This window comes from Balaenoptera physalus, assembly GCF_965194825.1.
Source record: "Balaenoptera physalus genome assembly, chromosome: 12".
Taxonomy (NCBI): domain Eukaryota; kingdom Metazoa; phylum Chordata; class Mammalia; order Artiodactyla; family Balaenopteridae; genus Balaenoptera; species Balaenoptera physalus.
This window is the reverse complement of record NC_138897.1, coordinates 90,409,698-90,431,538: the sequence shown is the minus strand read 5'-3', so window position 1 is coordinate 90,431,538 and position 21,841 is coordinate 90,409,698. Positions and strand designations below refer to the sequence as shown.

Below are 21,841 nucleotides of genomic sequence, written 5' to 3'. Positions count from 1 at the left end.
CTAGTGGGAGAGGCAAGACACACAGACCTCCAAAACTAGACCACAGGATTACAAACTGAGAAGTATGCCGTGAAATGACAGCAGGAACTGGGTGGCTGAAACTCATAGGGAAGAGTGAAGGTTTCTGGTAGCTTCCTTGGTACTCTTTTATTTCACCTACTCATTGCTCACGGTGACAATTATATTTGTAGATAAGGTTCTTCTTTAGTATCCGTCATATGAGATGGTTGAGTGTCATGATTAGTAGCCTGACTTTTGAGATTCAAGGGCAGTTAAATGACTTGCCTAAGATCCCTCAGCTCACATTCTCTGCTCTTTTCCTGTCACCTCCAACTCCAGGCACAAGGATATGGAGAAAGCCCCATCACGGACCATGAACAGTGTGGTCTGCACGGCGGCCGGGTCATTTCCTGTCTGGGGCATAGCGGACAAGCTTCGTCAGCCAGCAGATGAGCTGGCACATTTTCCTCCCAAACTGTAGTCTTAAGAACAGGGGTGGGGCAAAAGGCAGAGAAAATGAATATTTAGTGTCACTAGACAGTTTATAAAAATATGCCCTAGTGTTTTTTTTTTTCTTTCTTTCTTTCTTGTTTTTGTAGTTACCATTTTTAGTTGTGGTAGACATAAAATTTACCATCTTTTTAAGTGCAGAGTTCAGTGGCATTAAGTACTTTCACAGCCATTATTATGCAACCATCACCACCATCCTCTCCAGAACTCCTGTCTTGCGAAACTGAAACTCTGTACCCACTAAACACTAACTCCAAATTCCCCCTCTCCCTCAAGCCTCTGGTAACTACTGTTCTACTTTCTGCCTATATGGATTTACCTATTCTAGGTACTTCATGTAAGTAGAATCGGATAATCTTTGTCCTTTTGCCACTAGCTTATTTCACTTAATGTCCTCAGGGTTCTTCCATGTTGTGGCATGTGTCAGAATTTCCTTCCTTTCTAAGGCTGAATAATATTCCATTGTACGGATCCACCACAGTTTGTTTATCCATCTGTTGATGGACACTTGGGTTGCTTCCACCTCTTGACTTGTGTGAATAATGTTGCTACGAACGTGGATCTATAAATCTCTAAGTCCCTGCTTTCAAGACTTTTGGGTATATACCCAAAAGTGGAATTGCTGTATCACATGATAATTCTATTTTTAATTTTTAAAGGATCTGCCATTCAGTTTTTCGTAGTGACCACACCATTTTACATTCCTACCAGAAATGCACAAGAGTTCCAATTTTTCCACATCCTTGCCAACACTTACTTTCTGTTTTGTTTGTTTGATTACAGTAGCCATCACAATGGGTATGAGAATAGTTTGTTTCCTTTCTTTTTTAAAAATTTAAGTTCAAACTTCAAGTGTTACAAAAGTGTTTGCCTTGGAAAAGCTCCCTCCCCATCTCTCTCCACCCCTAGCCACTACTTCCCCTCCCTGGAAAAAATTTAAATGATCAGTTTCTTAAAGTATCCAGAGATACTTTATGCAAACACAAGCAGATATGAATATATATTTCCGTTATTCACACAAATGGTATTATAATACATACCCCGTTCTGCCTCTTGCTTATTTTCACTTAACATGGCGTGAAAGTTGTACTAAATCAGAACATAAAGAGCTTCCTCATCTTTTAATGGCTTTTGAAAACTTCCATTGTACAGTATTATCAATTGCTCAACGTGAGGGTTCTTAACTTGGAGTTTTTGGAACCCCCCAAGAGGATCATGATTCTAATCCGCAAAATCTATGAACTTGCATGAGAAGAAATTGTATTTTTATTTTCACCAACCTCCATCTGAAATATAACACTTTCTTCAATTATGACTATAGACAACAAACCACAGTAATATTAGCAGTACCTGTGACAATCACCAATGGAAATCACAGATGTTTTCATATCCCATTACAGTGTAGTGCAGATCTCAAAACTTTATTTTCCTTCTGTATCTTATTAGACCTGTGGCTACGTTGTGTTATTTAATAAAGAAGCAGGTCTAGGAATCACAAATTTATTTTTAGAAGACTTTGATGAGTGTGTTATCTTAGTTGGTTTTCTTGGAATCCTATGCCTTTTATACATTTAAAATCAGTATTTTGCGATGGAATCCATGTGGGCTTTACCAGGCTGCCGTAAGGGTCCACGGCACAAAAAAAAAAGGTTCAGAATCTCTGCTTTAACCAGTTTCCTATCAAAAGACCTTCATTTTCCATGGGCTTCCCTGGTGGCGCAGTGGTTGAGAATCTGCCTGCCAATGCAGGGGACATGGGTTCGAACCCTGGTCTGGGAAGATCCCACATGCCGCGGAGCAACTAGGCCCGTGAGCCACAATTACTGAGCCTGCGCGTCTGGAGCTTGTGCTCCGCAACAAGAGAGGCCGCGATAATGAGAGGCCCGCACACTGCAATGAAGAGTGGCCCCCGCTTGCCACGACTAGAGAAAGCCCTCGCACAGAAACGAAGACCCAACACAGCCATAAATAAATAAAATAAATAAAATAGTGTTTAAAAAAAAAAAAAAAGACCTTCATTTTCCAATTGTTTGCTCCAACCTCATGCAACAGTGAATTACTCTGACCTATAGCAGTTGGCCCCCTGAGTATCTAGGGGAAGTGGATTCACTGGGTCAAAGGAAAGCCACACTGTAAGTTTTTTTGTTTTTTTTTTTTAATTAATTAATTAATTAATTTATGACTGCATTGGGTCTTCGTTGCTGCGTGCGGGCTTTCTCTAGTTGCGGCGAGTAGGGGCTACTCTTCGTTGTGGTGCGCGGGCTTCTCATTGCGGTGGCTTCTCCTGTTGCAGAGCATGGGCTCTAGGTGTGTGGGCTTCAGCAGTTGCAGCTTGCGGGCTCTAGAGCACAGGCTCAGTAGTTGTGGCGCACGGGCTTAGTTGCTCCACAGCACGTGGGATCTTCCCGGACCAGGGCTCGAACCCGTGTCCCCTGCATTGGCAGGCGGATTCTCAACCACTGCGCCACCAGGGAAGTCCCCCACATTGGACGGTTTAATAAGTATTGTCAAGTTGCACTCCAAATGGGTTAAAGAGATTGGCTCCCTCTGCAATCAGTGAAGGTACCGGTTTCCCCACAGCTTTTACAAAACTGTGTTTTCAAACACGCTGATGTTTGTCAATCCAAGAGGAGGAATGTGGTCACTATTGCATTTCTCTTTATAGTGTGGCTTATTCTCTTTATCACCTGTAGAATATTCCAGAGTGTGGTTGTGCCTTTGTTTAACTAGACTTCTGCTAATGGACATTTAGGTTGTTTTCAAATATTTGCTTTATTTTAACTTTAGTTTGAAAAAATGTCAAACCTATGGAAGAGTTGCAAGATAAGTACAATGTCCACTTGTACACCTTTCACCTCAATTCAGGTGTTATATTCAGGTGTATGTATATATGTGTTTGTGTGTGTGTATAGTATGTCTTAAGAGATACACACTGAAGTATTATATACACACATATACATACATGTATATATGCACATATGTACTCATATTTAACAAATATTTATGTCTATATATTATTTATTCACTCAAAATCTTCAGACATTATGTTAGCTGCAGAATTAGTAAAAGATTAGGATCTTTCACCCTAAGTACTAAATACTTCAGTGTGTATCTCCTAAGACATATTGTTACATAACCACAATAAATGATCGAATTCAGGGGGAAAAGTTGGTAGAATACTAAGATCTAATATGCCATCCCTATTCAAAATTCATAATAATGTCCTTTATCGCATTTTTTTTTTCTGATGCAAGATCCAATGCAGGGTTATACGGTACCTTTAGGACGTATCTCTTTAGTCAGCTTTAGTCTGGAACAATTCCTCAGCTTTTCCTTGTCTTTCATGACCTTGACATTTTTGAAGATTGTATATCAGTTAGTCTGTAGAATGTCCTTCAGCTTGGGCTGATGTCTCCTCATGGTTAGATTCAAGTTATACATGTTTAGCAGGGATACCACTTAAGTGATGCTGTGTCCTTCTCGGTGCCTCGTATCAGGAGGCACCTGATTCAGTTTGTCGTTATTGGTGATGGTAACTTCTATCACTTGGTTAAGGTGGTGTCTGCAAGATTTCTGCACTGTAAGGGTGTCTTTATTCCCTTTGTAATGCATAAGTAGCCTATGGGAAAGTACTTTGAAACTGTGAAATATCCTGTTCCCCAGCAAACTTTCACCCAAAAGTTTTAGGTCCATTCATTAGTCTTGCCTGAATCAATTATTACTGCATTGGTTGCAAAATGATGATTTTCTAACTCTGTCATCTTCTACACTTATTAATTGGCATTCTTCTGTAAAGTACAGATCCCCCTCCTCCTCTCTGGCATTAGTCCGAGTTCTCCAGAGAAATAGAACAATAGGAGATATAGATGTAGATATAGACACAGATGAGAATATTTATTATAGGAGTCGGCTCACGTGGTTATGGAGGCCGAGAAGGCCCACAATTTGCTGCCTGCAAGCTGTAGAATAAGGAAAGCCGGTGGTGTAATTCAGTCCAAGTCAGACGGCTTGTGTCAGGGGGCTGATGGTATAAGTCCTGGTCTAGGTCCAAAAGCCCAAGAACCAGGTGCGTTGATGTGCACTGTCCAAGAGCAGGAGAAGAAGGATGTCCCGCTCAAGCAGGGAGTGAATTCACCCTCTCTCCACCTTTTTGTTCTATTCAGGCCCTCAATGGATTGGATGATGCCCACCCGCACTGGGGAGGAGCCTCTGCTGTACTCAGCTCACCAAGTCAAATGCTAATCTCTACCAGAAACACCTTCACAGACACACCCAGAAATAATGGGTTAACCAGCTATCTGGGCATCCCTTAGCCCAGTCAAGTTGACACATAAGATTAGCCATTACATCCCCATTAATTAGTTAATTAATTTAAATTTAAATTTTTATTTATTTTATTTTTTTGGCCACGCCGCTCAGCACGTGGGATCTTAGTTCCCCGACCAGGGATTGAACCCATGCCCCCTGCAGTGGAAGCTTGGAGTCCTAACCACTGGACCACCAGGGAATTCCCTAAATTAAACATTTTAATTATGGATTCCTGAATCCTGTTTTTATTTGATGAGTTATTATCCATTCCTGTTACTATTCACGTGGATACTCAAGTCGTTCAGTTTGGCCAGTAGGAGTGCCTTCAAACTGTGTCCTTTTGATCTGTCTCCATCCCTTACACAATGGAATGTTCCAGACTCAACTTGGACTTTCCCTGTTCCAGCCCTGGACTCAGCTATTCTCCAAGGAGCCCTGGCTCCTTTCTTGGAGAATGGTACTCAGAATTCTTGCCTCTTTACCATCAACCAAACACTTCCAACAGGCAACGTCTCATCTCATCGGGTCCCTGGGAGTAGTAACAGAACAAGAGAACTTTCCTTTCTGGGATGGACAGTCCATCCTCATGAGGGAAACTGTATAAGTGATGTCTTTTCTTACAGGTGAACCTGGGACCAGACAAAATGGTGGTTGACCTGACAGATCCCAACCGACCACGCTTTACGCTACAGGAGCTGAGAGACGTACTGCAGGAGCGCAACAAACTCAAGTCGCAGCTGCTGGTGGTGCAGGAAGAGCTGCAGTGCTATAAGAGGTGGGCTGTGCTGCCTGGGGCTCCTACACCACAGAGCAAGACACTGCCTAGAATTCCTTGATATATTACATATCTGTTCTTATATTCATCCCATCTACTTATTGAAGACCCACTATATGCCAGACACTATTCCTGGCACTGGGGGTAGAGCAGGAACAAAAGAGAAAGTCTGTGCTAGTCTAGGGGGAAGACAGGCAATCAGCCAGGAAGCCTGCAATGAACACACAGGATAATGGTGGTGAATGCTGAAGAGAATGTAGATCAAGGTGACATGACAGAGAGCAGAGTGCTGGGGGGGCCCTGCTTTAGACTGGGTGGTCAGGGAAGACCCCCCTGAGGTGAATGACAAGAAGCAGCCAACCATGTAAAGATTTGGTTGCGCAAAAGTAGAACAAGAAGTGCAAAGGCCCTGAGGTAGGAACCCATTTGGCCAATTTAAGAGACCCACCATGGTGGAACTTGGAATGTGAGGTAGAGGATGGTCCAGAAGAGACCAAGGGGTGGCCTTTTTGGCCACAAGAAGGAGCTCTAGTTTTTGGTGTTTTTTTTTAAATAAATTTATTTATTTATTTATTTTTGGCTGTGTTGGGTCTTCGTTGCTGTGCGTGGGCTTTCTCTACTTGCAGTGAGCGGGAGATACTCTTCGTTGCAGTGTGCGGGCTTCTCGTTGTGGCTTCTCTTGTCGCGGAGCACGGGCTCTAGGCACGCAGGCTTCAGTAGTTGTGGCTTGCAGGCTCTAGAGCTCAGGCTCAGTAGTTGTGGCGCACGGGCTTAGTTGCTCTGCAGCATATGGGATCTTCCCGGGCCAGGGCTCAAACCTGTGTCCCTTGCATTGGCAGGCAGATTCTTAACCACTGTGCCACCAGGGAAGCCCAGGAGCTCTAGTTTTATTGTAAGTGTAATGAGAAGATTTTGGGAAGTCTTAAGGGAATGACACAGTCTGATTTACTATTTTAAAAGATCAATGTGGTGATTTTGATAACTGAACGACTTGGTTATGTGAGAGAATGTCCTTGTTCTTTGGAAAGACACTTAAGCATTTAGGAGTGAGGGGGTAAGATGTCTCCAGTTTACTCTCAAGTGGTTCAGGGAGAAGATGGTTGCATGGGTGGATGGGTAGGTGGATCGGTGGATGGATGGATGGATGGGTAGGTAGATAGATACACGGATAAGCATTTGAGGGATCTGGGTAGATACATGGGAAGTTTCTGTACGAGTATTACACCTTTTCTCTAAGTTTGAAATTGTATAAAATTTAAAAGTTAAAAAAGATCACAATAATACTGGGTAGAGGAGGAACTGTAGGACAAGCAAGAGAGAAAATAAGGAAGCTGCTGACATAGCAGGTTTGGACTTTGCTTTATCCTTCTGCACCATGTTTCCCAAAATATTTTACTTTATGTAGGTATTTCTTCAAAAAGGGAGCTCTAGGGAGTTCCCTGGTGGTCCAGTGGTTAGGATTCGGCGCTTTCACTGCTGTGGCCCGGGTTCAGTCCCTGGTCGGGGAACTGAGTTCCCACAAGCCACACAGAGCGGCAAAAAGGAGCTCTGTGGTTGAATAATTCTGGGAAACACTGAGTTAAACAAAGCAGGTTTCCTTAGAGGCAGGAGAAGGAAAGATCAAGAGAATAAAAACATGGTGCTAGGACTTCCCTGGTGGTCCAGTGGTTAAGACTTCGAGCTCCCAATGCAGGGGCTGCAGGTTTGATCCCTGGTGGGGGAACTAAGATCCCACATGCCTCAGGGTGCCGCCAAAAAGTAAAAAACAAAACAAACAAAACGTAGTGCCAACTAATACTTATCAATGCTTACCATGTGCTAAGTGTATCCCGAGCATCATTTCAATTAGTGTTCACAGCAAGCCTATGAGTTAGGGTAATGTTATCCCCAAGAGGATCTAAGGGTCAGAGAGGTCAAGTACCTGCTTGAAGTCCCAGGGCTGGTGGTGGCAACCTTGAGACGTGAGGTCAGACAGCCTGACATTAGAGCCTGAGCTTTTAATTATCATGCCACATTTGGACTTGGAAAGTTTGGAAGTAAGGAAATACTCTAATTCAAAACAAAACAAAGCCCCAATGATATTATTCTTTAAATTCATTCAATATGGCATCATTAAGAGAGCATCAAAGTAAAAATGTCCTAGGAAGCTAAATCCAAAAGAGCTGAGTTCTGCCAACAGGAATTTAATTGTCTTCCTTCTGCTGAGGTTGGAACGATGTTAATGGAAAGACCTGTCTTCATCTCATTTAATAAGTACTCCAGACACGGTTAGTTAAAAAGAGGAACTGCTAGACTGCCTATGCCGTGAGCAGCTTGCTAGTGAATAAAGCAACACACGTTACTTCCAGTTTTGAATTCCCAGAGAGCAACAGATGTGCACTTCCCATCTGGTACAGGCCAACAGACAGACAGCAGGATTCTGCTTAGTCTCCTGTGTTATATATTCTGGAGAAACCAGCATGTCAACTGAGGTGTTCTCTTAGCAACTGCATCAATTTGGAGGCCCAAGCTCATACTAATGATAGTTTTAACTGAAAGCAGATATGGTCGACTGTTTCCAAAGATGGTCACAACAGTTTTTCCCAACCTGCATTCCTTTTTTTTTTTTTAATTAATTAATTAATTCATTTTATTTTTGGCTGCATTGGGTCTTCATTGCTGCGCGCGGGCTTTCTCTAGTTGCAGCGAGCGGGGGCTACTCTTCATTGCGGTGTGCGGGCTTCTCATTGCGGTGGCTTCTCTTGTTGAGGAGCACCAGCTCTAGGCGCGCGGGCTTCAGTAGTTGCGGCACACGGGCTCAGCAGCTGTGGTGCACGGGCTCTAGAGCACTGGCTCAGTAGTTGTGGTGCACAGGCTTAGTCGCTCCATGGCGTGTGGGATCTTCCCGGACCAGGGCTCAAACCCGTGTTCCCTGCATTGGCAGGCGGATTCTTAACCACTGCACCACCAGGGAAGTCCCCCTGCATTCCTTTTGCAATGAGACTTTTCCATTCCTCTCATCGGAGTAGAGGTAGAGTCTATTTTCCGTCCTCTTGAATCTGGACGGCCCTATGACTTGCTCTGACCAATCGAATGTGGTGGAAGTGATGCTGTTTGGCTTCCTAGGTTAAGGCTCTAAAAGGCCTAGCAGCTTCCATGTTTGTGCTCTCAGATTGCTGCCTTGAGACCACCATGCTATGAGGAAGCTCAAGGTAGTCACATGGAGAGGTCACATGAAGAAGAATGAAGGTGTCCCATATGACAGCCCCAGCTGCATCCAGCCCCCAGCTGATCCACCAACTGAATGCAGCCAGTTGAGAACCCCAAACTAGACCATCAGGAGAACCACCAAATCAACCATAAGAAATAGAGCTGGGCTTCCCTGGTGGCGCAGTGGTTGAGAATCTGCCTGCTAATGCAGGAGACACGGATTCGAGCCCTGGTCTGGGAAGATCCCACATGCCGCGGAGCAACTAGGCCCGTGAGCCACAACTACTGAGCCTGCGCATCTGGAGCCTGTGCTCCGCAACAAGAGAGGCCACGACAGTGAAAGGCCTGCGCACCGCGGTGAAGAGTGGCCCCCACTTGCCACAACTAGAGAAAGCCCTCGCACAGAAATGAAGACCCAACACAGCCATAAATAATTTAAAAATAAAAAAAAATAAAAAAATAAAGACAGAAAAAAAGAAATTAAAAAAAAAAATAGAGCTATCATGAGAAGTCATAAATCATCATAGTTTTAAATCACTAAGTTTTAGGGTGTTAGGTAATGGTAGATAGTGGGAAAAGGTAAGTTTTAGATGATTCTCATATGAATATTATTATAATTAATATATATACTAAAAATAGAAATAACAATATTAAGTAATAAGAGCCCACTCTTTGCAAAGAAAGAGAGAGAGGGGTAAATTCTACTCTCTGACGTTCATACCTAAAGGGGCATCTCAGTCAGCTCCAGCTGCCATAACAAAACACCAGAGACTGGGTGGCTTAAACAATAGAAATTTTTTTTCTCACAGTTCTGGAGGCTAGAAGTCCAAGATCAAGGTGCCAGTATGGTTGGTTCTGGCTCTTCCTGGCTTGTAGACAGCTGCCTTCTTGCTGTGTCCTCAAATGGTGAGGAGAATGAGAGAGAGAGCAAGCCGTCTGGTGTCTCTTCTTGCAAGGGCACTAATCCCATCATGAGGGCCCACCCTCATGACCTCATGTAAACCTAAGTGTCTTCCAAAGGTCCCATCTTCAAATACCATAACATTAAGGGTTAGGGCTTCAACATATGAATTCAGTCTGTAGTAAGGGGAAAATTGATGCCTGTAGCATGGACATAAATTTACCAGTAGGTACCACAACAAAGTACCTAAGTGGATCTAATGAGCTTACTGGGTCAGACATTTTTTTAAAAAATATTTATTTATTTATTTATTTGGCTGCATCAGGTCTTAGTTGCAGCACGTGGGCTCTCTAGTTGTGGCGCCTTGGCTTAGTTGCCCCACAACATGTGGGATCTTAGTTCCCTGACCAGGGATCGAACCTGCATCCCCTGCATTGGAAGGCAGATTATTTTTTAATTTTTAAATATTTTTTATAATTAATTAATTAATTAATTAATTAATTATGTCTGCATTGGGTCTTTGTTGCTGCACGCGGGCTTTCTCTAGTTGCGGCGAGCAGGGGCTACTCTTCATTGCAATGCGCAGGCTTCTCATTGCGGTGGCTTCTCTTGTTCTCATTGTTCATGGGCTCCAGGCGCGTCAGCTTCAGTAATTGTGGCATGGGGGCTCAGTAGTTGTGGCTCGCGGGCTCCAGAGCGCAGGCTCAGTAGTTGTGGTGCACGGGCTTAGTTGCTCCACGGCATGTGGGATCTTCCCGGACCAGGACTCGAACCTGTGTCCCCTGCATTGGCAGGTGGATTCTTAACCACTGGACCACCAAGGAAGTCCCTGGGTCAGACTTTGAAATGCTTCACTGTGGTCAGGCTTCTTTCGATTGCAGGTGACAGAGATCCAATTCAAACTAGCTTAAGCACAAAAGGGAGTTTTATTGGCTCACATAGCTGGGAAGGATCCTGGAATTGGTCTCAGAAATAAAGAAAAAACTGCAACTAAGGCCTCAGGGTTGGAATCAGGGACTGTGTGCCTCTTTCTTTTCTCTTTGCTTCCCTTTTTTGGCCTTATTATCTTGTATTAAAGACAATCCTTCTCTGAATCTTAGGAAGCATGGCTGCTGGCAATCAGCAAGTAAGAGAGAATAGCCTTCTTCCAAGTTCTGTACATCAAATCCAGGGAAATACTCTAGCCCTCTTTGGGTCACCTGACCTAAATATCTTATTGATCAATATCAATCTAGGTCTTATCACCATCTGACTTACTATATATTTTTAAATTTTACTTATTTATTTTTTTCTTGACTGTTTTCTTCCCCAATGGGATATAAATTGCATGAGAGAAGATATTTTATCTATTTTGTTAATTGCTATATCTATATACATTGGTACAATATGTAGCTTAATAATATTTGTTGAATGAATGAATGAATTCCATTTATTATCTCGCTTAATCCCTCAATCCTAGGAATTAGGTACTTTCATTATCCTTATTTTACTAATTAGGAAATCAAGGGTTAAGTTAGAGGATTTATACATGGTTATATTTCTAGCAACTGGAGAAGCTTAAAGTACCAGCCAATGGAATTAGCCAAGGGAAAGAAAGAAGAGGTGTCAACAGTGGAAAGGTGGAAGGAAGATTCTAATCATCTGAGTCAGAATGTCTAACTGTAGCACTTTCAATGATAATATTATTAATATAATAATAATTATTAAGAACCTTCACTTTCAGAGCTGCACAAATAAGAGATCTTCAATAAAACAACCCAAATATTTGTCTCCTTTTTCCTAGTGGCCTGGTCCCAGCAAGAGAAGGCCCAGCAGGAAGAAGAGAAAAAGATGCTCTGGTTACCAGGGCCAGCAATGCCAGCAGTAACAAGGAGGAGAAGACAATCATAAGGAAGCTGTAAGTCACCTGGCTGCCCCCTGTTGCCACTAAATAATCACTAAAGGAAGGAGTGGGGGTGAGAGGGGGAGGTCCTGCTCTCCTGGTGGTGGTCTTGCAGCTGATATGAAAACTCATTGCTGGTGTATTATAATATCTGCCAGGCAGTAGTGTAAGCACTTAACATATATTAATTCATTGACTCTTCACAGTGACCCTATGAGGTAGGAACTATTATAATCCCCAACTTACAGTTGGGGAAGTAAATACCAAGAAGTAAAGTCACGTACCCAAGGTCACACAGATAGTAAATAGTGAAGTCAGGATTTGAACCCAAGGAAGTCCAGATTCTACACTCTACTGCCTCCCTATGATATAATAACAATAACCAAATAATAATAATATTACAACCACAAGAAAAACACAAAAAGAATAATTATTGGGGTTTAAGGGGGCTAGTTCATCACCAACTTTGGAGGACCCTGGGTCTCCCAATGCTGGGACCCATAATGCAGTGTCCTCTGAATACTCCCCTCGTGTTCATGTACCATTGTTAATCCCTTGTTTCTTTGGTTGCTGTGCCTCAAACCATAGAGTGTGGGACACTAGTTAAAATTCAGATTCTCGATATCAAGTCATTGGTTCTAGGATGAGGCCCAGAAATCTGGATTTTTACTAAATTCCCAGACAGTTCTGATGTGGGGAGCCCTTGGACCACATCTTGAGATGTGCCTTTTCTGTCTACAGATGTCAGTACAATTAGGCACACCTTTCCTCCACCCCATGCTGAAGCAAGCAGCTGGTTTGCCTTGGTTGCTTTGAGAATGTCTGGCCTGGTGACAGTTTATCAGCTCCTGGTCTTTTGGATCGAAAGTGAGAAACAGCCTCGATCAGGGATCTCAAACTAGAAAGCCTACGGGGGCCGAGCACTTAATGTGGATGCGTGATGGGGCTGTGGGGTGGGGTAGGGGACAGTTGCCCCTCAGTTCTGTCTGGCCTAGGAATAACATGTTACCAGACCTTCTGCTTCTTGAGTGAAGCCGAGAAGCCGGATTTGTTCATGGAATCTGATTTCCAAATGCCGGCAAATAATTTAAGATTAAAAATAAAGACTGTACAATCCAAATGACCCACCATCGCAGGCTGCATCAGGTCCTAGGCTGCCATCTGACTCTTGCTCCATTATTCCTGCCTCTCCGGGAGGGCTGAGGGGACCTCATTTTCTTCCATTCATTCGGTCATTAGTCAGTCAACAAACCCTCACTGAGTCTATATTGTGCGCCAGGTGTGGTGCTCACGCCGGGGGTGCCGCAGTGACCTATTTTGCAAGGACTTCGCGGACTCCAATTTCACAGGGAAATAATTTTGAGGGATCAGAGATTCTGAGTTACCTTCCAGGGCAGGTTTAATTAAGATGCCTTTGTTTCAAGAGAGAGGAGAAAATTTTTTTTTTTCTTTTTCTCTTTTTGGATCTCAGGAACATAGGGTTGCGTTAGTGAGTCTCAGCTCATGGCACAATGCACCTCATTGTGAGCGTAAGACCCCTTTCTTCTTGGTTTTATTTGTTCCCTCTTTATCCCCATCCCCCATTCCCATTCTGCTTCCCAGCTCCCCTCCCCCTCAGCCAGTCTCATATGGGCATTTAGGTACCATGTTCTAAAAATTGTATATTGCCTTTTGTGGATGTATTTTCAATAGTAACTGATATTTTGTTTAACACTTCATTCTGTTTCCTCGTATTGTTTTTTTTTTCTTCACTAAACACTGTTGTCGTTTTCTTTTTTATCAGGCACTCTTTTTTTTTAGAAAAAAAAATATGTATTTAAAAATTTGTTTGGCTGCACCGTGGCATGAGGGATCTTAGTTCCCCGACCAGGGATGGAACCCGTGCCCCTTGCAGTGGAAGCGCAGAGTCCTAACCACTGGAATGCCAGGGAATTCCCTCAGGCACTCTTTTTTAAATTTTAATAATATATTTTACTAACCCAACACATCCAAAATATTATCATTTCAACGTGTGATCACTATAAAACATTATTAATGAGATATTTTACATTCTTCTTTTTAAATAGTAAGCCCTTGAAATCTGATGTGTATTTTACACTGACAGCACATTTCAGTTAAGACTTGTTATGGGGCTTCTCTGGTGGTGCAGTGGTTGAGAATCTGCCTGCCAATGCAGGGGGCACGGGTTCGAGCCCTGGTCTGGGAAGATCCCACATGCCGCAGAGCAACTAAGCCCGTGCGCCACAACTACTGAAGCCCGCACGCCCTAGAGCCCGTGCTCTGCAACAAGAGAAGCCACTGCAATGAGAAGCCTGTGCACTGCAACGAAGAGTAGGCCCCGCTCACCGCAACTAGAGGAAGCCCGTGGGCAGCAATGAAGACCCAACGCAGCCAAAAATAAATATAATTAATTAATTAATTTTTTAAAAAAGACTCGGGGCTTCCCTGGTGGCGCAGTGGTTGAGAATCTGCCTGCCAACGCAGGGTAGACGGGTTCGAGCCCTGGTCTGGGAAGATCCCACATGCCGCGGAGCAGCTAGGCCCGTGAGCCACAATTACTGAGCCTGCGCGTCTGGAGCCTGTGCTCCACAACAAGAGAGGCCGCGATAGTGAGAGGCCCACGCACCGTGATGAAGAGTGGCCCCCACTTGCCGCAACTAGAGAAAGCCCTTGCACAGAAACGAAGACCCAACACAGCCATAAATAAATAAATAAACAAATACTTTAAAAAAAAAAGACTCGTTATGTTTCAAGGGCTCAAAAGGCATGTGTAGCTAGTGGCCGCTGTATTGGACAGCATAGCTTTAGCCGATATATGGTCAGAAGCTTTGGGCTTTGAGAACTGAGTTTGAATGATCTTTTTTTTTTTTTTAGTGTTTTTTATTTTAATCATACCTAACATAAAATTTACCATTTTAATTATTTTTTTAAAAATTGAGGTATAGTTGGACTTCCCCGGTGGTCCAGTGGTTAAGACTCCATGCTTCCAATGCAGGGGCTGCGGGTTTGATCCCTGGTCAGGGAACTAAGATCCTGTATGCCATGGGGCGCAGCCAAAAATAATAATAATAATAAAAAAAAAATTAAAAAAAAAATTGAAGTACAGTTGATTTATAATATTGTATTAGTTTCAGGTATACAGCAAAGCGATTCAGTTATACATATATATATATTCTTTTTCAGATTCTTTTCCATTATAGGTTATTACAAGATATTGAATATAGTTCCCTGTGCTGTACAGTAGGTCCTTGTTGTTTATCTATTTTATATACAGTAGTTTGTATCTGTTAATCCCAAACACCTAATTTAATTTATCCTTCCCCGCCACTTCCCCTTTGGTCACCATAGGATTGTTTTCTCTGTCTGTGAGACCATTTTAATCACTTTTTTTTTTAGACTGTTGCTTTTATTTATTTATTTATTTATTTATTTATTTATGGCTGTGTTGGGTCTTCGTTTCTGTGTGAGGGCTTTCTGCAGTTGCGGCAAGCGGGGGCCACTCTTCATCGCGGTGCGCGGGCCTCTCACTATCGCGGCCTCTCTTGTTGCGGAGCACAGGCTCCAGACGCGCAGGCTCAGTAATTGTGGCTCACGGGCCCAGTTGCTCCGTGACATGTGGGATCTTCCCAGACCAGGGCTCGAACCCGTGTCCCCTGCATTGGCAGGCAGATTCTCAACCACTGCGCCACCAGGGAAGCCCCCATTTTAATCACTTGTAAGTGTACAATTCAGTCACATTAAATGCATGAAGATCCTGTGCATCCACCACCACTATCCATTTCCAGGACTATTTCGTCATCCTGTCCCGAAACCCTGTCCCCATTAACCATTAACTCTTCCGTTCCCCTCCTCCAGCCCCTGGCACCCACCACTCTACTTTCGGTCTCTATGCATCTGACTACCCTGGGGACCTCATAGAAGTGGAGACATGCAGTATTTGTCCTTTCATGACTGGCTTATGTGATTAGCATAATGTCTTCAGGTGCATCCATGTTGCACCATGTGTCAGAATTTCTTTCATCCTTAAGGCCCAGTGATAGTCCATGGTATGTATAGACCACATTCGATTTATCCATTCATCTGCTGATGGACATTAAGCAGCTTGTTTTTTTTTTAATTTATTTATTTATATTTATTTATTTATTTATTGGCTGCGTTGCGTCTTTGTTGCTGCGCATGGGCTTTCTCTAGTTGTGGCGAGCAGGGGCTCCTCTTCATTGTGGTGCGCGGGCTTCTCATTGCAGTGGCTTCTCTTGTTGGGCAGCATGGGCTCTAGGCGCGCGGGCTTCAGTAGTTGCAGCACGTGGGCTCAGTAGTTGTGGCTCGCAGGTTCTAGATCACAGGCTGAGTAGTTGTGGCACATGGGCTTAGTTGCTCCACGGCATGTGGGATCTTCCTGGACCAGGGCTCGAACCTGTGTCCCCTGCATTGGCAGGCAGATTCTTAACCACTGCGCCACCAGGGAAGTCCCCATTTAGCAGTTTTTAAGAGCTGTCCATATAGCAGTGTAGACATCCAACTTGTTTCTGACCCCAGCGATGGGATCGCAGGTTGCCTCCCCCACTGTGGACAGTGCTGCAGTGAATATCTCCATGCTTATTCATGTCCTCTCACGGACCTGGGTGTGAATTTCCCAGGGATATATACCCAGGGGTGATATTGCAGGGCCATGGGGCCTATCATCCTGGGTTCTTGCTTATCAAGAAACAAAGGCTCAAAAAAAAAAAAAAGAAACAAAGGCTCACGCAAAAGGAGTGACTGAAAAGATTTAAAGAAGGGACATTTTACAGATGTGGGAGCAGAGATATGGGATGGAGAAGCATCCTGGGGCGGGCAACAGAGGGGCAAGGGGAGGGAGCTGTGAGGGAAGGAGGAGAGTCAGAAAGGCATGTGGCCTTCAGAAGAGGAACACACAGTAGCTAGTGAAACAAAACCTGGCAGGGACACAGCCGGGAGTGAATGCCCGGACCTCTCTCTCCTCCCACCCTCCCCGCGCGTGCAGGTGCTTCCCATTGGCTGAGCCCAGCCGGAAGCTAGAGGACAAGGGAGCTTGTTGAGATCCCCCACAGAGCTCAGCCTCCTGGAGCAGAGAGCAGGCTGGAGAAGGGAGGGGATGCTTCTGCGGGGGCAAACAGCCCACAGAGTGCATGTCTACTTAGTTCAGTTAAGTATTACCAGGCTTTCTTGAATGGCTGCATGAAACAGCTTTATCAGACAAGACCACCTGAAACCACATTTACTTACTCTTCCAACAAATACTTATTGAGAGCCTACCATGTGCCAGGCACTGATCTAGGTGCTGGGGATACAGTGAGCAAGATGGAGTCCCTGCCCTCGTGGTGCTTACATTCCAATAGGGGAGGCAGAGAGTGAACCGGTCAGGAAATGTACTAACGGGACAGTTGCAGATGGCCCTACCTGTGCTGAAGACCATTAAATAGGGTGCTGAGAGAGAGGTTGATAAGGAGCTGCTTTTTTTTTTAAGTTATTTTTGGCCGCGCCACACGACTTATGGGATCTTAGTTCCCCAAACAGGGATCAAATGCGAGCCCTGGGCAGTGAAAGCGCAGAGTCCTAACCACTGGACCACCAGGAAGTTCCCGATAGGGAGCTACTTTAGATCTGGGGAGTCCTGGAAGACTTCTATGAAAAGGCAACATTCAAGCTGAGCCCTGGAAGGCCATAATGACCTGAGTTTTCCCTGACTTCCTGGCAGAGGGAACAGCAGGTGTAAAGGCCAGAGGCTGGAGAGAGCTTGTGCAACAGAGATCATGGTGGCTGGAGCAGCAAAGAGAAGGGAGGTGAGGCTGGAGAAGGGGAGGGAGCGGGTCATTCGGGGCCAAGTGGATCCCGGTGACGACTTTGGGTTTCATTCTAAGTGCTTTGGAAAGACCTTGGAAGGTTTTAAGCTGGGGAGTGACATGTCCATATTCACCTATAAAAAGCTCACTCTGGCTGCTTTGTGAAGAAGGGTTGAGGGGACAAAGTAGGGCCAGTGGGAGTGTTTCTTCCCCAAGAAAGGGTCTCCTGAGGTAAGATAATGAATGAAAGAGCATCTCCACCCTACAGCAGGTGTCTGATCTGAAGGTGTTTATTTGGGACATTCATTGGCTGAGGATCTCACTGTAAACAAGGCTTCCAGACCCATAAGCTACTGGTTTCTCTTTTTTTTTTTTTTAATATTTATTTATTTATTTTATTTTTGGCTGTGTCGGTCTTAGTTGCGGTATTCGGGATCTTTTTGCGGCACGCGAGATCCTCTGCTGAGGCTCACGGGCTTCTCTCTGGCTGTGGCCCGTGTGCTCAGTAGTTGCGACACACATGGGCTTAGTTGCCCCGCAGCATGTGGGATCTTAGTTCCCTGACCAGGGATCGAACCCGTGTCCCCTGCATCAGAAGGCGGATTCTTAACCAACCACTGAACCACCAGGGAAGTCCCCATAAGCTACTGGTTTCTTTCTGCCTCTTCTAGGGGAGTTCTTTGGGTTACTTAATTGGAGTTTGAGGCTGATACGGCAAAAATACAGTGTTTGTCAGCCAGCCTGAGGACACAGGTTTAAAGAGTGTGAGGCCACAGTTTCATGATCAGACAAGATTATCGAGCTAATGGAATGAATGAGTGAATGAATGAATGAACGACTCTCCGAAGAAGTAAGTCATGCTGAGAAGGACTTTTGTCTTTGTCCTGAGGACAGTGGGGAGCCATGCAGGGTTTAAGCTGAGGAGTGACTTAGCTCTGCACAGTGACGCGGTCATTCTGGCTGCCGCATGAGTGGACTGTGGGGGGAGGGGAGGCTGTTATGCTCCTCATGGTGGCTTGTCCTGCGGGTGGCAGTGGAGGAGATGAGAGGTGGTGGGATGAGAACATATCTGGGGCATGATGACTAAAGTATAGCAGGTGGGCTGAGGGGAGAGGAGTTGAGAACAACTCCCGGTTGCTGTCTTGAATGACTGGGGTGGGGGAAGATGACGTTTCCTGAGACAGGGAAGTGGGGTTGGCGGGGTATGCGCAGGCTCAGGGGGAGGGCGGCTGAGCCCTAGCGCCTGTATCCGCACGTGAGTCAAGGGCTCGTCCCTGCCGTTGCTGGCAGAGCTGCTAGCGGTGCTCAAGAGGTTTGTCTGACTGGAAGCAAGAGCCCGTATCCCCATCACTGACTTTTCAGCCCACCAGCCATCTTTGCATCTTTCCTACAACTGGAAATAGCATTGACACTGTACTTTGTGTCACTGTACTTTGATCAACCCCAGATGTCATTCCTTTTTTAAAAAAATTAATTTATTTATTTTTGGCTGTGTTGGGTCTTTGTTGCTGCGCTGGCTTTTCTCTAGTTGCGGCGAGCGGGGGCTACTCTTCATTGCGGTGTGCGGGCTTTTCATTGCGGTGGCTTCTCTTGTTGCGGAGCACAGCCTGTAGGCGCACGGGCTTCAGTAGTTGTGGCTCGCGGGCTCTAGAGTGCAGGCTCAGTAGTTGTGGCACACGGGCTTAGTTGCTCCCCAGCATGTGGGATCTTCCCAGACCAGGGGTAGAACCTGTGTCCCCTGCGTTGGCGGGCAGATTCTTATCCACTGCGCCACCAGGGAAGCCCCCAGATGTCATTCTTCCTTTTCAAAACTTTGCATGAGGGGGACTGAAAGTTTGTTACTCATGCCTCAGGGGATATCTTTATATGTTTTATCTGTTATATCCAAGAACTTGCATGTTACTCTTCATTGCAAATATCTATTTTATAATTGTAGGTACCATTGAGAAGTTATCACTTCTTCTACAATAAAAACCACTTAAAATTAGAAATTAAAAAAAAAAAAAAGGTTCCAGACTCCATCTGTCAGTCTAGCACAGTAGTTATGTGGGCTCTGGGCCCAAGTCCCAGTGGTTCCAAGATATGCTGTGTGACCTTGGGCCTGTTACTTAACCTCCCATAACCTCAGTTTGCTCATCTATAAAATGGGGGTATTGATTGTACTCACCTCCTCATGTTGTTATGAGTTTGAAATGAGCTAGTAGATGGAAAGCCCTGGAACAGTGCCTGTCCCATAATGAGCCCCAAGGAAATGGCCTGCAAGAGCTGCTTACAGATTTTGCAGGAGGTTCTGCACCTCCCGCTTCAGAACTCGCTCTGTTCCCCCTGACCCACCCCTCTCTCTCTCCACCCAGGTTCTCTTTCCGGTCAGGGAAGCAGACATAGATCTGAGGCCATGGCTCAGTTCTCAGAAGACGACTTCAAAAATCATCTCTCAGTGCCAGCGCGTACCCACTGCACTTGCTCCTTTGTTTCCCCTCAAAGCCGTCTGAGGAGGAACGGGTGCCTCACCGGCTGCAGAACTGAACAACCCTGACGGCTGGGCCAGGGCGAGTGAAGCAGCACAAAGAAATCGAGAAAGCAGAAGGAAAGCGAAACGGGGCCACCTGCAGCCCCACTTCAACCCCCCAAGAGGCCCCCAGCGTGCGGATGTGCTTTCTGCTTCTCAGGGCTCACAAACGACCCAGGTCTTTACTGCGTAGCTGCGAAATACACCAGCCCAAATTGGGGTGGGGAGAAGAGGATGCAGGAAAATCTGGTATGGACTTGGCAGCGATGACTTCACTGATATTTAGTGACTATTTGATTTTGCTAACGTGACTTTCTTTACACGATTTTTTTATTAAAGTAAAATGACTTTTACACTTTCTGTGTTTTAGAGTGGCCTCTTAGAGTTACGTGACCTTGTGTAAGTTACTTCAGCTTTTTGGAGTCTTGGTTTCCAAATCTGTGAACTGTATACAGTTGACCCTTGAATAACGCAGTTTGAACTGTGAAGGTCCACTCACACACAGATCTTTTTTCAATAGTAAACACTGTAGTACTGCACGACCTGCAGTTGGTTGAATCTGCGTATACGGAGGAAACTCGAATATGGAGGGCTGACTATAAGCTGTATGCGGATTTTTCGACTGTGGAGAGGGTGGGCGTCCATAACTCCCTGCGTTGTTCAAGAGCCAAATACACACACACACACACACACACGTACATATACATATGTAACGTATGTATACCTACATACATATATATGGTGCACATACATCTCATTGAATCTAAGTGAGGCACCATTATTTTGTGTGTTGCTATGACAGGAAAAATGCTACAAATTATAACATTAAGATGCTATTGATTTTAAGACTCATCCTGATTTCAGCGATGTTAAAATGTGAAAAAAAAAAAGTGCATTTAGGAATCAATGAAATACAGTCTGTAGATAGCAGGAGACTATACTTTGCAAAGAAACTAATGAGCCTGCTGAACTCACCCTATGAGCCTGTCTTCTTAGTGAATAACACTGGCTTACTGAACGTGTTTCCCTGCTGCCTGGATTATCTCATTTATTCCTATAACATCTGAGGAGATGGGGACTAATACTAATCGTCCAGTTTACAGATTTGGAAACCAAGACTCCAAGAGGTTAAAGTACTTTACACGAGGTCACGTAGCTGGGAAGTTACTGCCCAGGATGCAAACACAGGCCTGATTCTAAGGCCTCGGTTCTTATCTGTGATGCTCTATGTACACTGATTCTCCGGAAAGTGCAAATATTAATAATGAGTGCAATTTACTGTATGCCTTGCCCACACCTATATATGTTGCCTCACCTTACCCCTATGGGATGGGCGTTATTATTCCCGTGGTTCACCCAAGCAAGTGCCGGCACAGTGGGGCTAAGGGGCTTGTCTAAGGCCCCAGCTGGAAAGTGATAAAAGTGGGACTTGAACCCAGGTGCCAAGGCCAAAACCAGTCTGCCTGCCAAGAAAAGTCGGCAACGTTCAAGTGTCTGGTCCAGAATGCCATCTCAACAGTGTCTTAGATCGGGGGCTCCTGATTCCTGTAACCCCGTGTAACGCTGCAACCCTGACTGGCTGCTGCCCTCTTAACAGGGGGGAGGGAGGAGGATTTCTGCACCTTGGAGGTGAGAGCTGACTTGGGGAACGAACCCGAGCATCCTGACTTCAGAACCGCAGACGCTGGGGTGTGGCCGTTGGAGTGCCAGGAGCTCAGTTCTTGGAGCCGGGCCCAGTGTGACCACAGACAGCAGAGACACGGCCGCTCCCACACTGCAGGCTTCCAACTCCAAACCCAGCCCCAGAAGGAGCAGGCTTAGAGGCAGTATCTATCAGTCCTGGGCACTTGTCAACAGTGAATGATAGAAAACCACCCAAAATTTTCATCCTAATAATAGCTAACATTGATTACTGAGGATCATCTACGTGCAAGTACTTTTTATGTCTTAAGCTCATCCAATCCTC

General features: G+C 44.9%; 1 protein-coding gene and 1 long non-coding RNA gene across 8 annotated transcripts in view; one reads left to right on the top strand and one right to left on the bottom strand.

Moving 5' to 3' along the window:
* RILPL2 (Rab interacting lysosomal protein like 2) overlaps positions 1 to 20,228 on the top strand; it is a 31,013-nt gene extending 10,785 nt beyond the window's left edge. For 2 of the 7 annotated variants that reach the window (XM_082418351.1, XM_082418350.1), the window contains exons 4-6: positions 5,442 to 5,593; positions 11,467 to 11,580; positions 13,742 to 13,987. In XM_082418351.1, the coding sequence (XP_082274477.1) occupies positions 5,442 to 5,593; positions 11,467 to 11,580; positions 13,742 to 13,835 (360 nt within the window). In that variant the 3' untranslated portion in view covers positions 13,836 to 13,987. The other 5 variants (XR_014252002.1, XM_082418354.1, XM_082418352.1 and 2 more) reach the window with 5 other exon arrangements.
* LOC309640096 overlaps positions 15,619 to 21,841 on the bottom strand; it is a 35,044-nt gene continuing 28,821 nt past the window's right edge. The window contains exon 3 of the long non-coding RNA XR_014252014.1: positions 15,619 to 15,988. This is a non-coding gene — a long non-coding RNA (uncharacterized lncRNA). The remainder of the gene's footprint in view (positions 15,989 to 21,841) is intronic.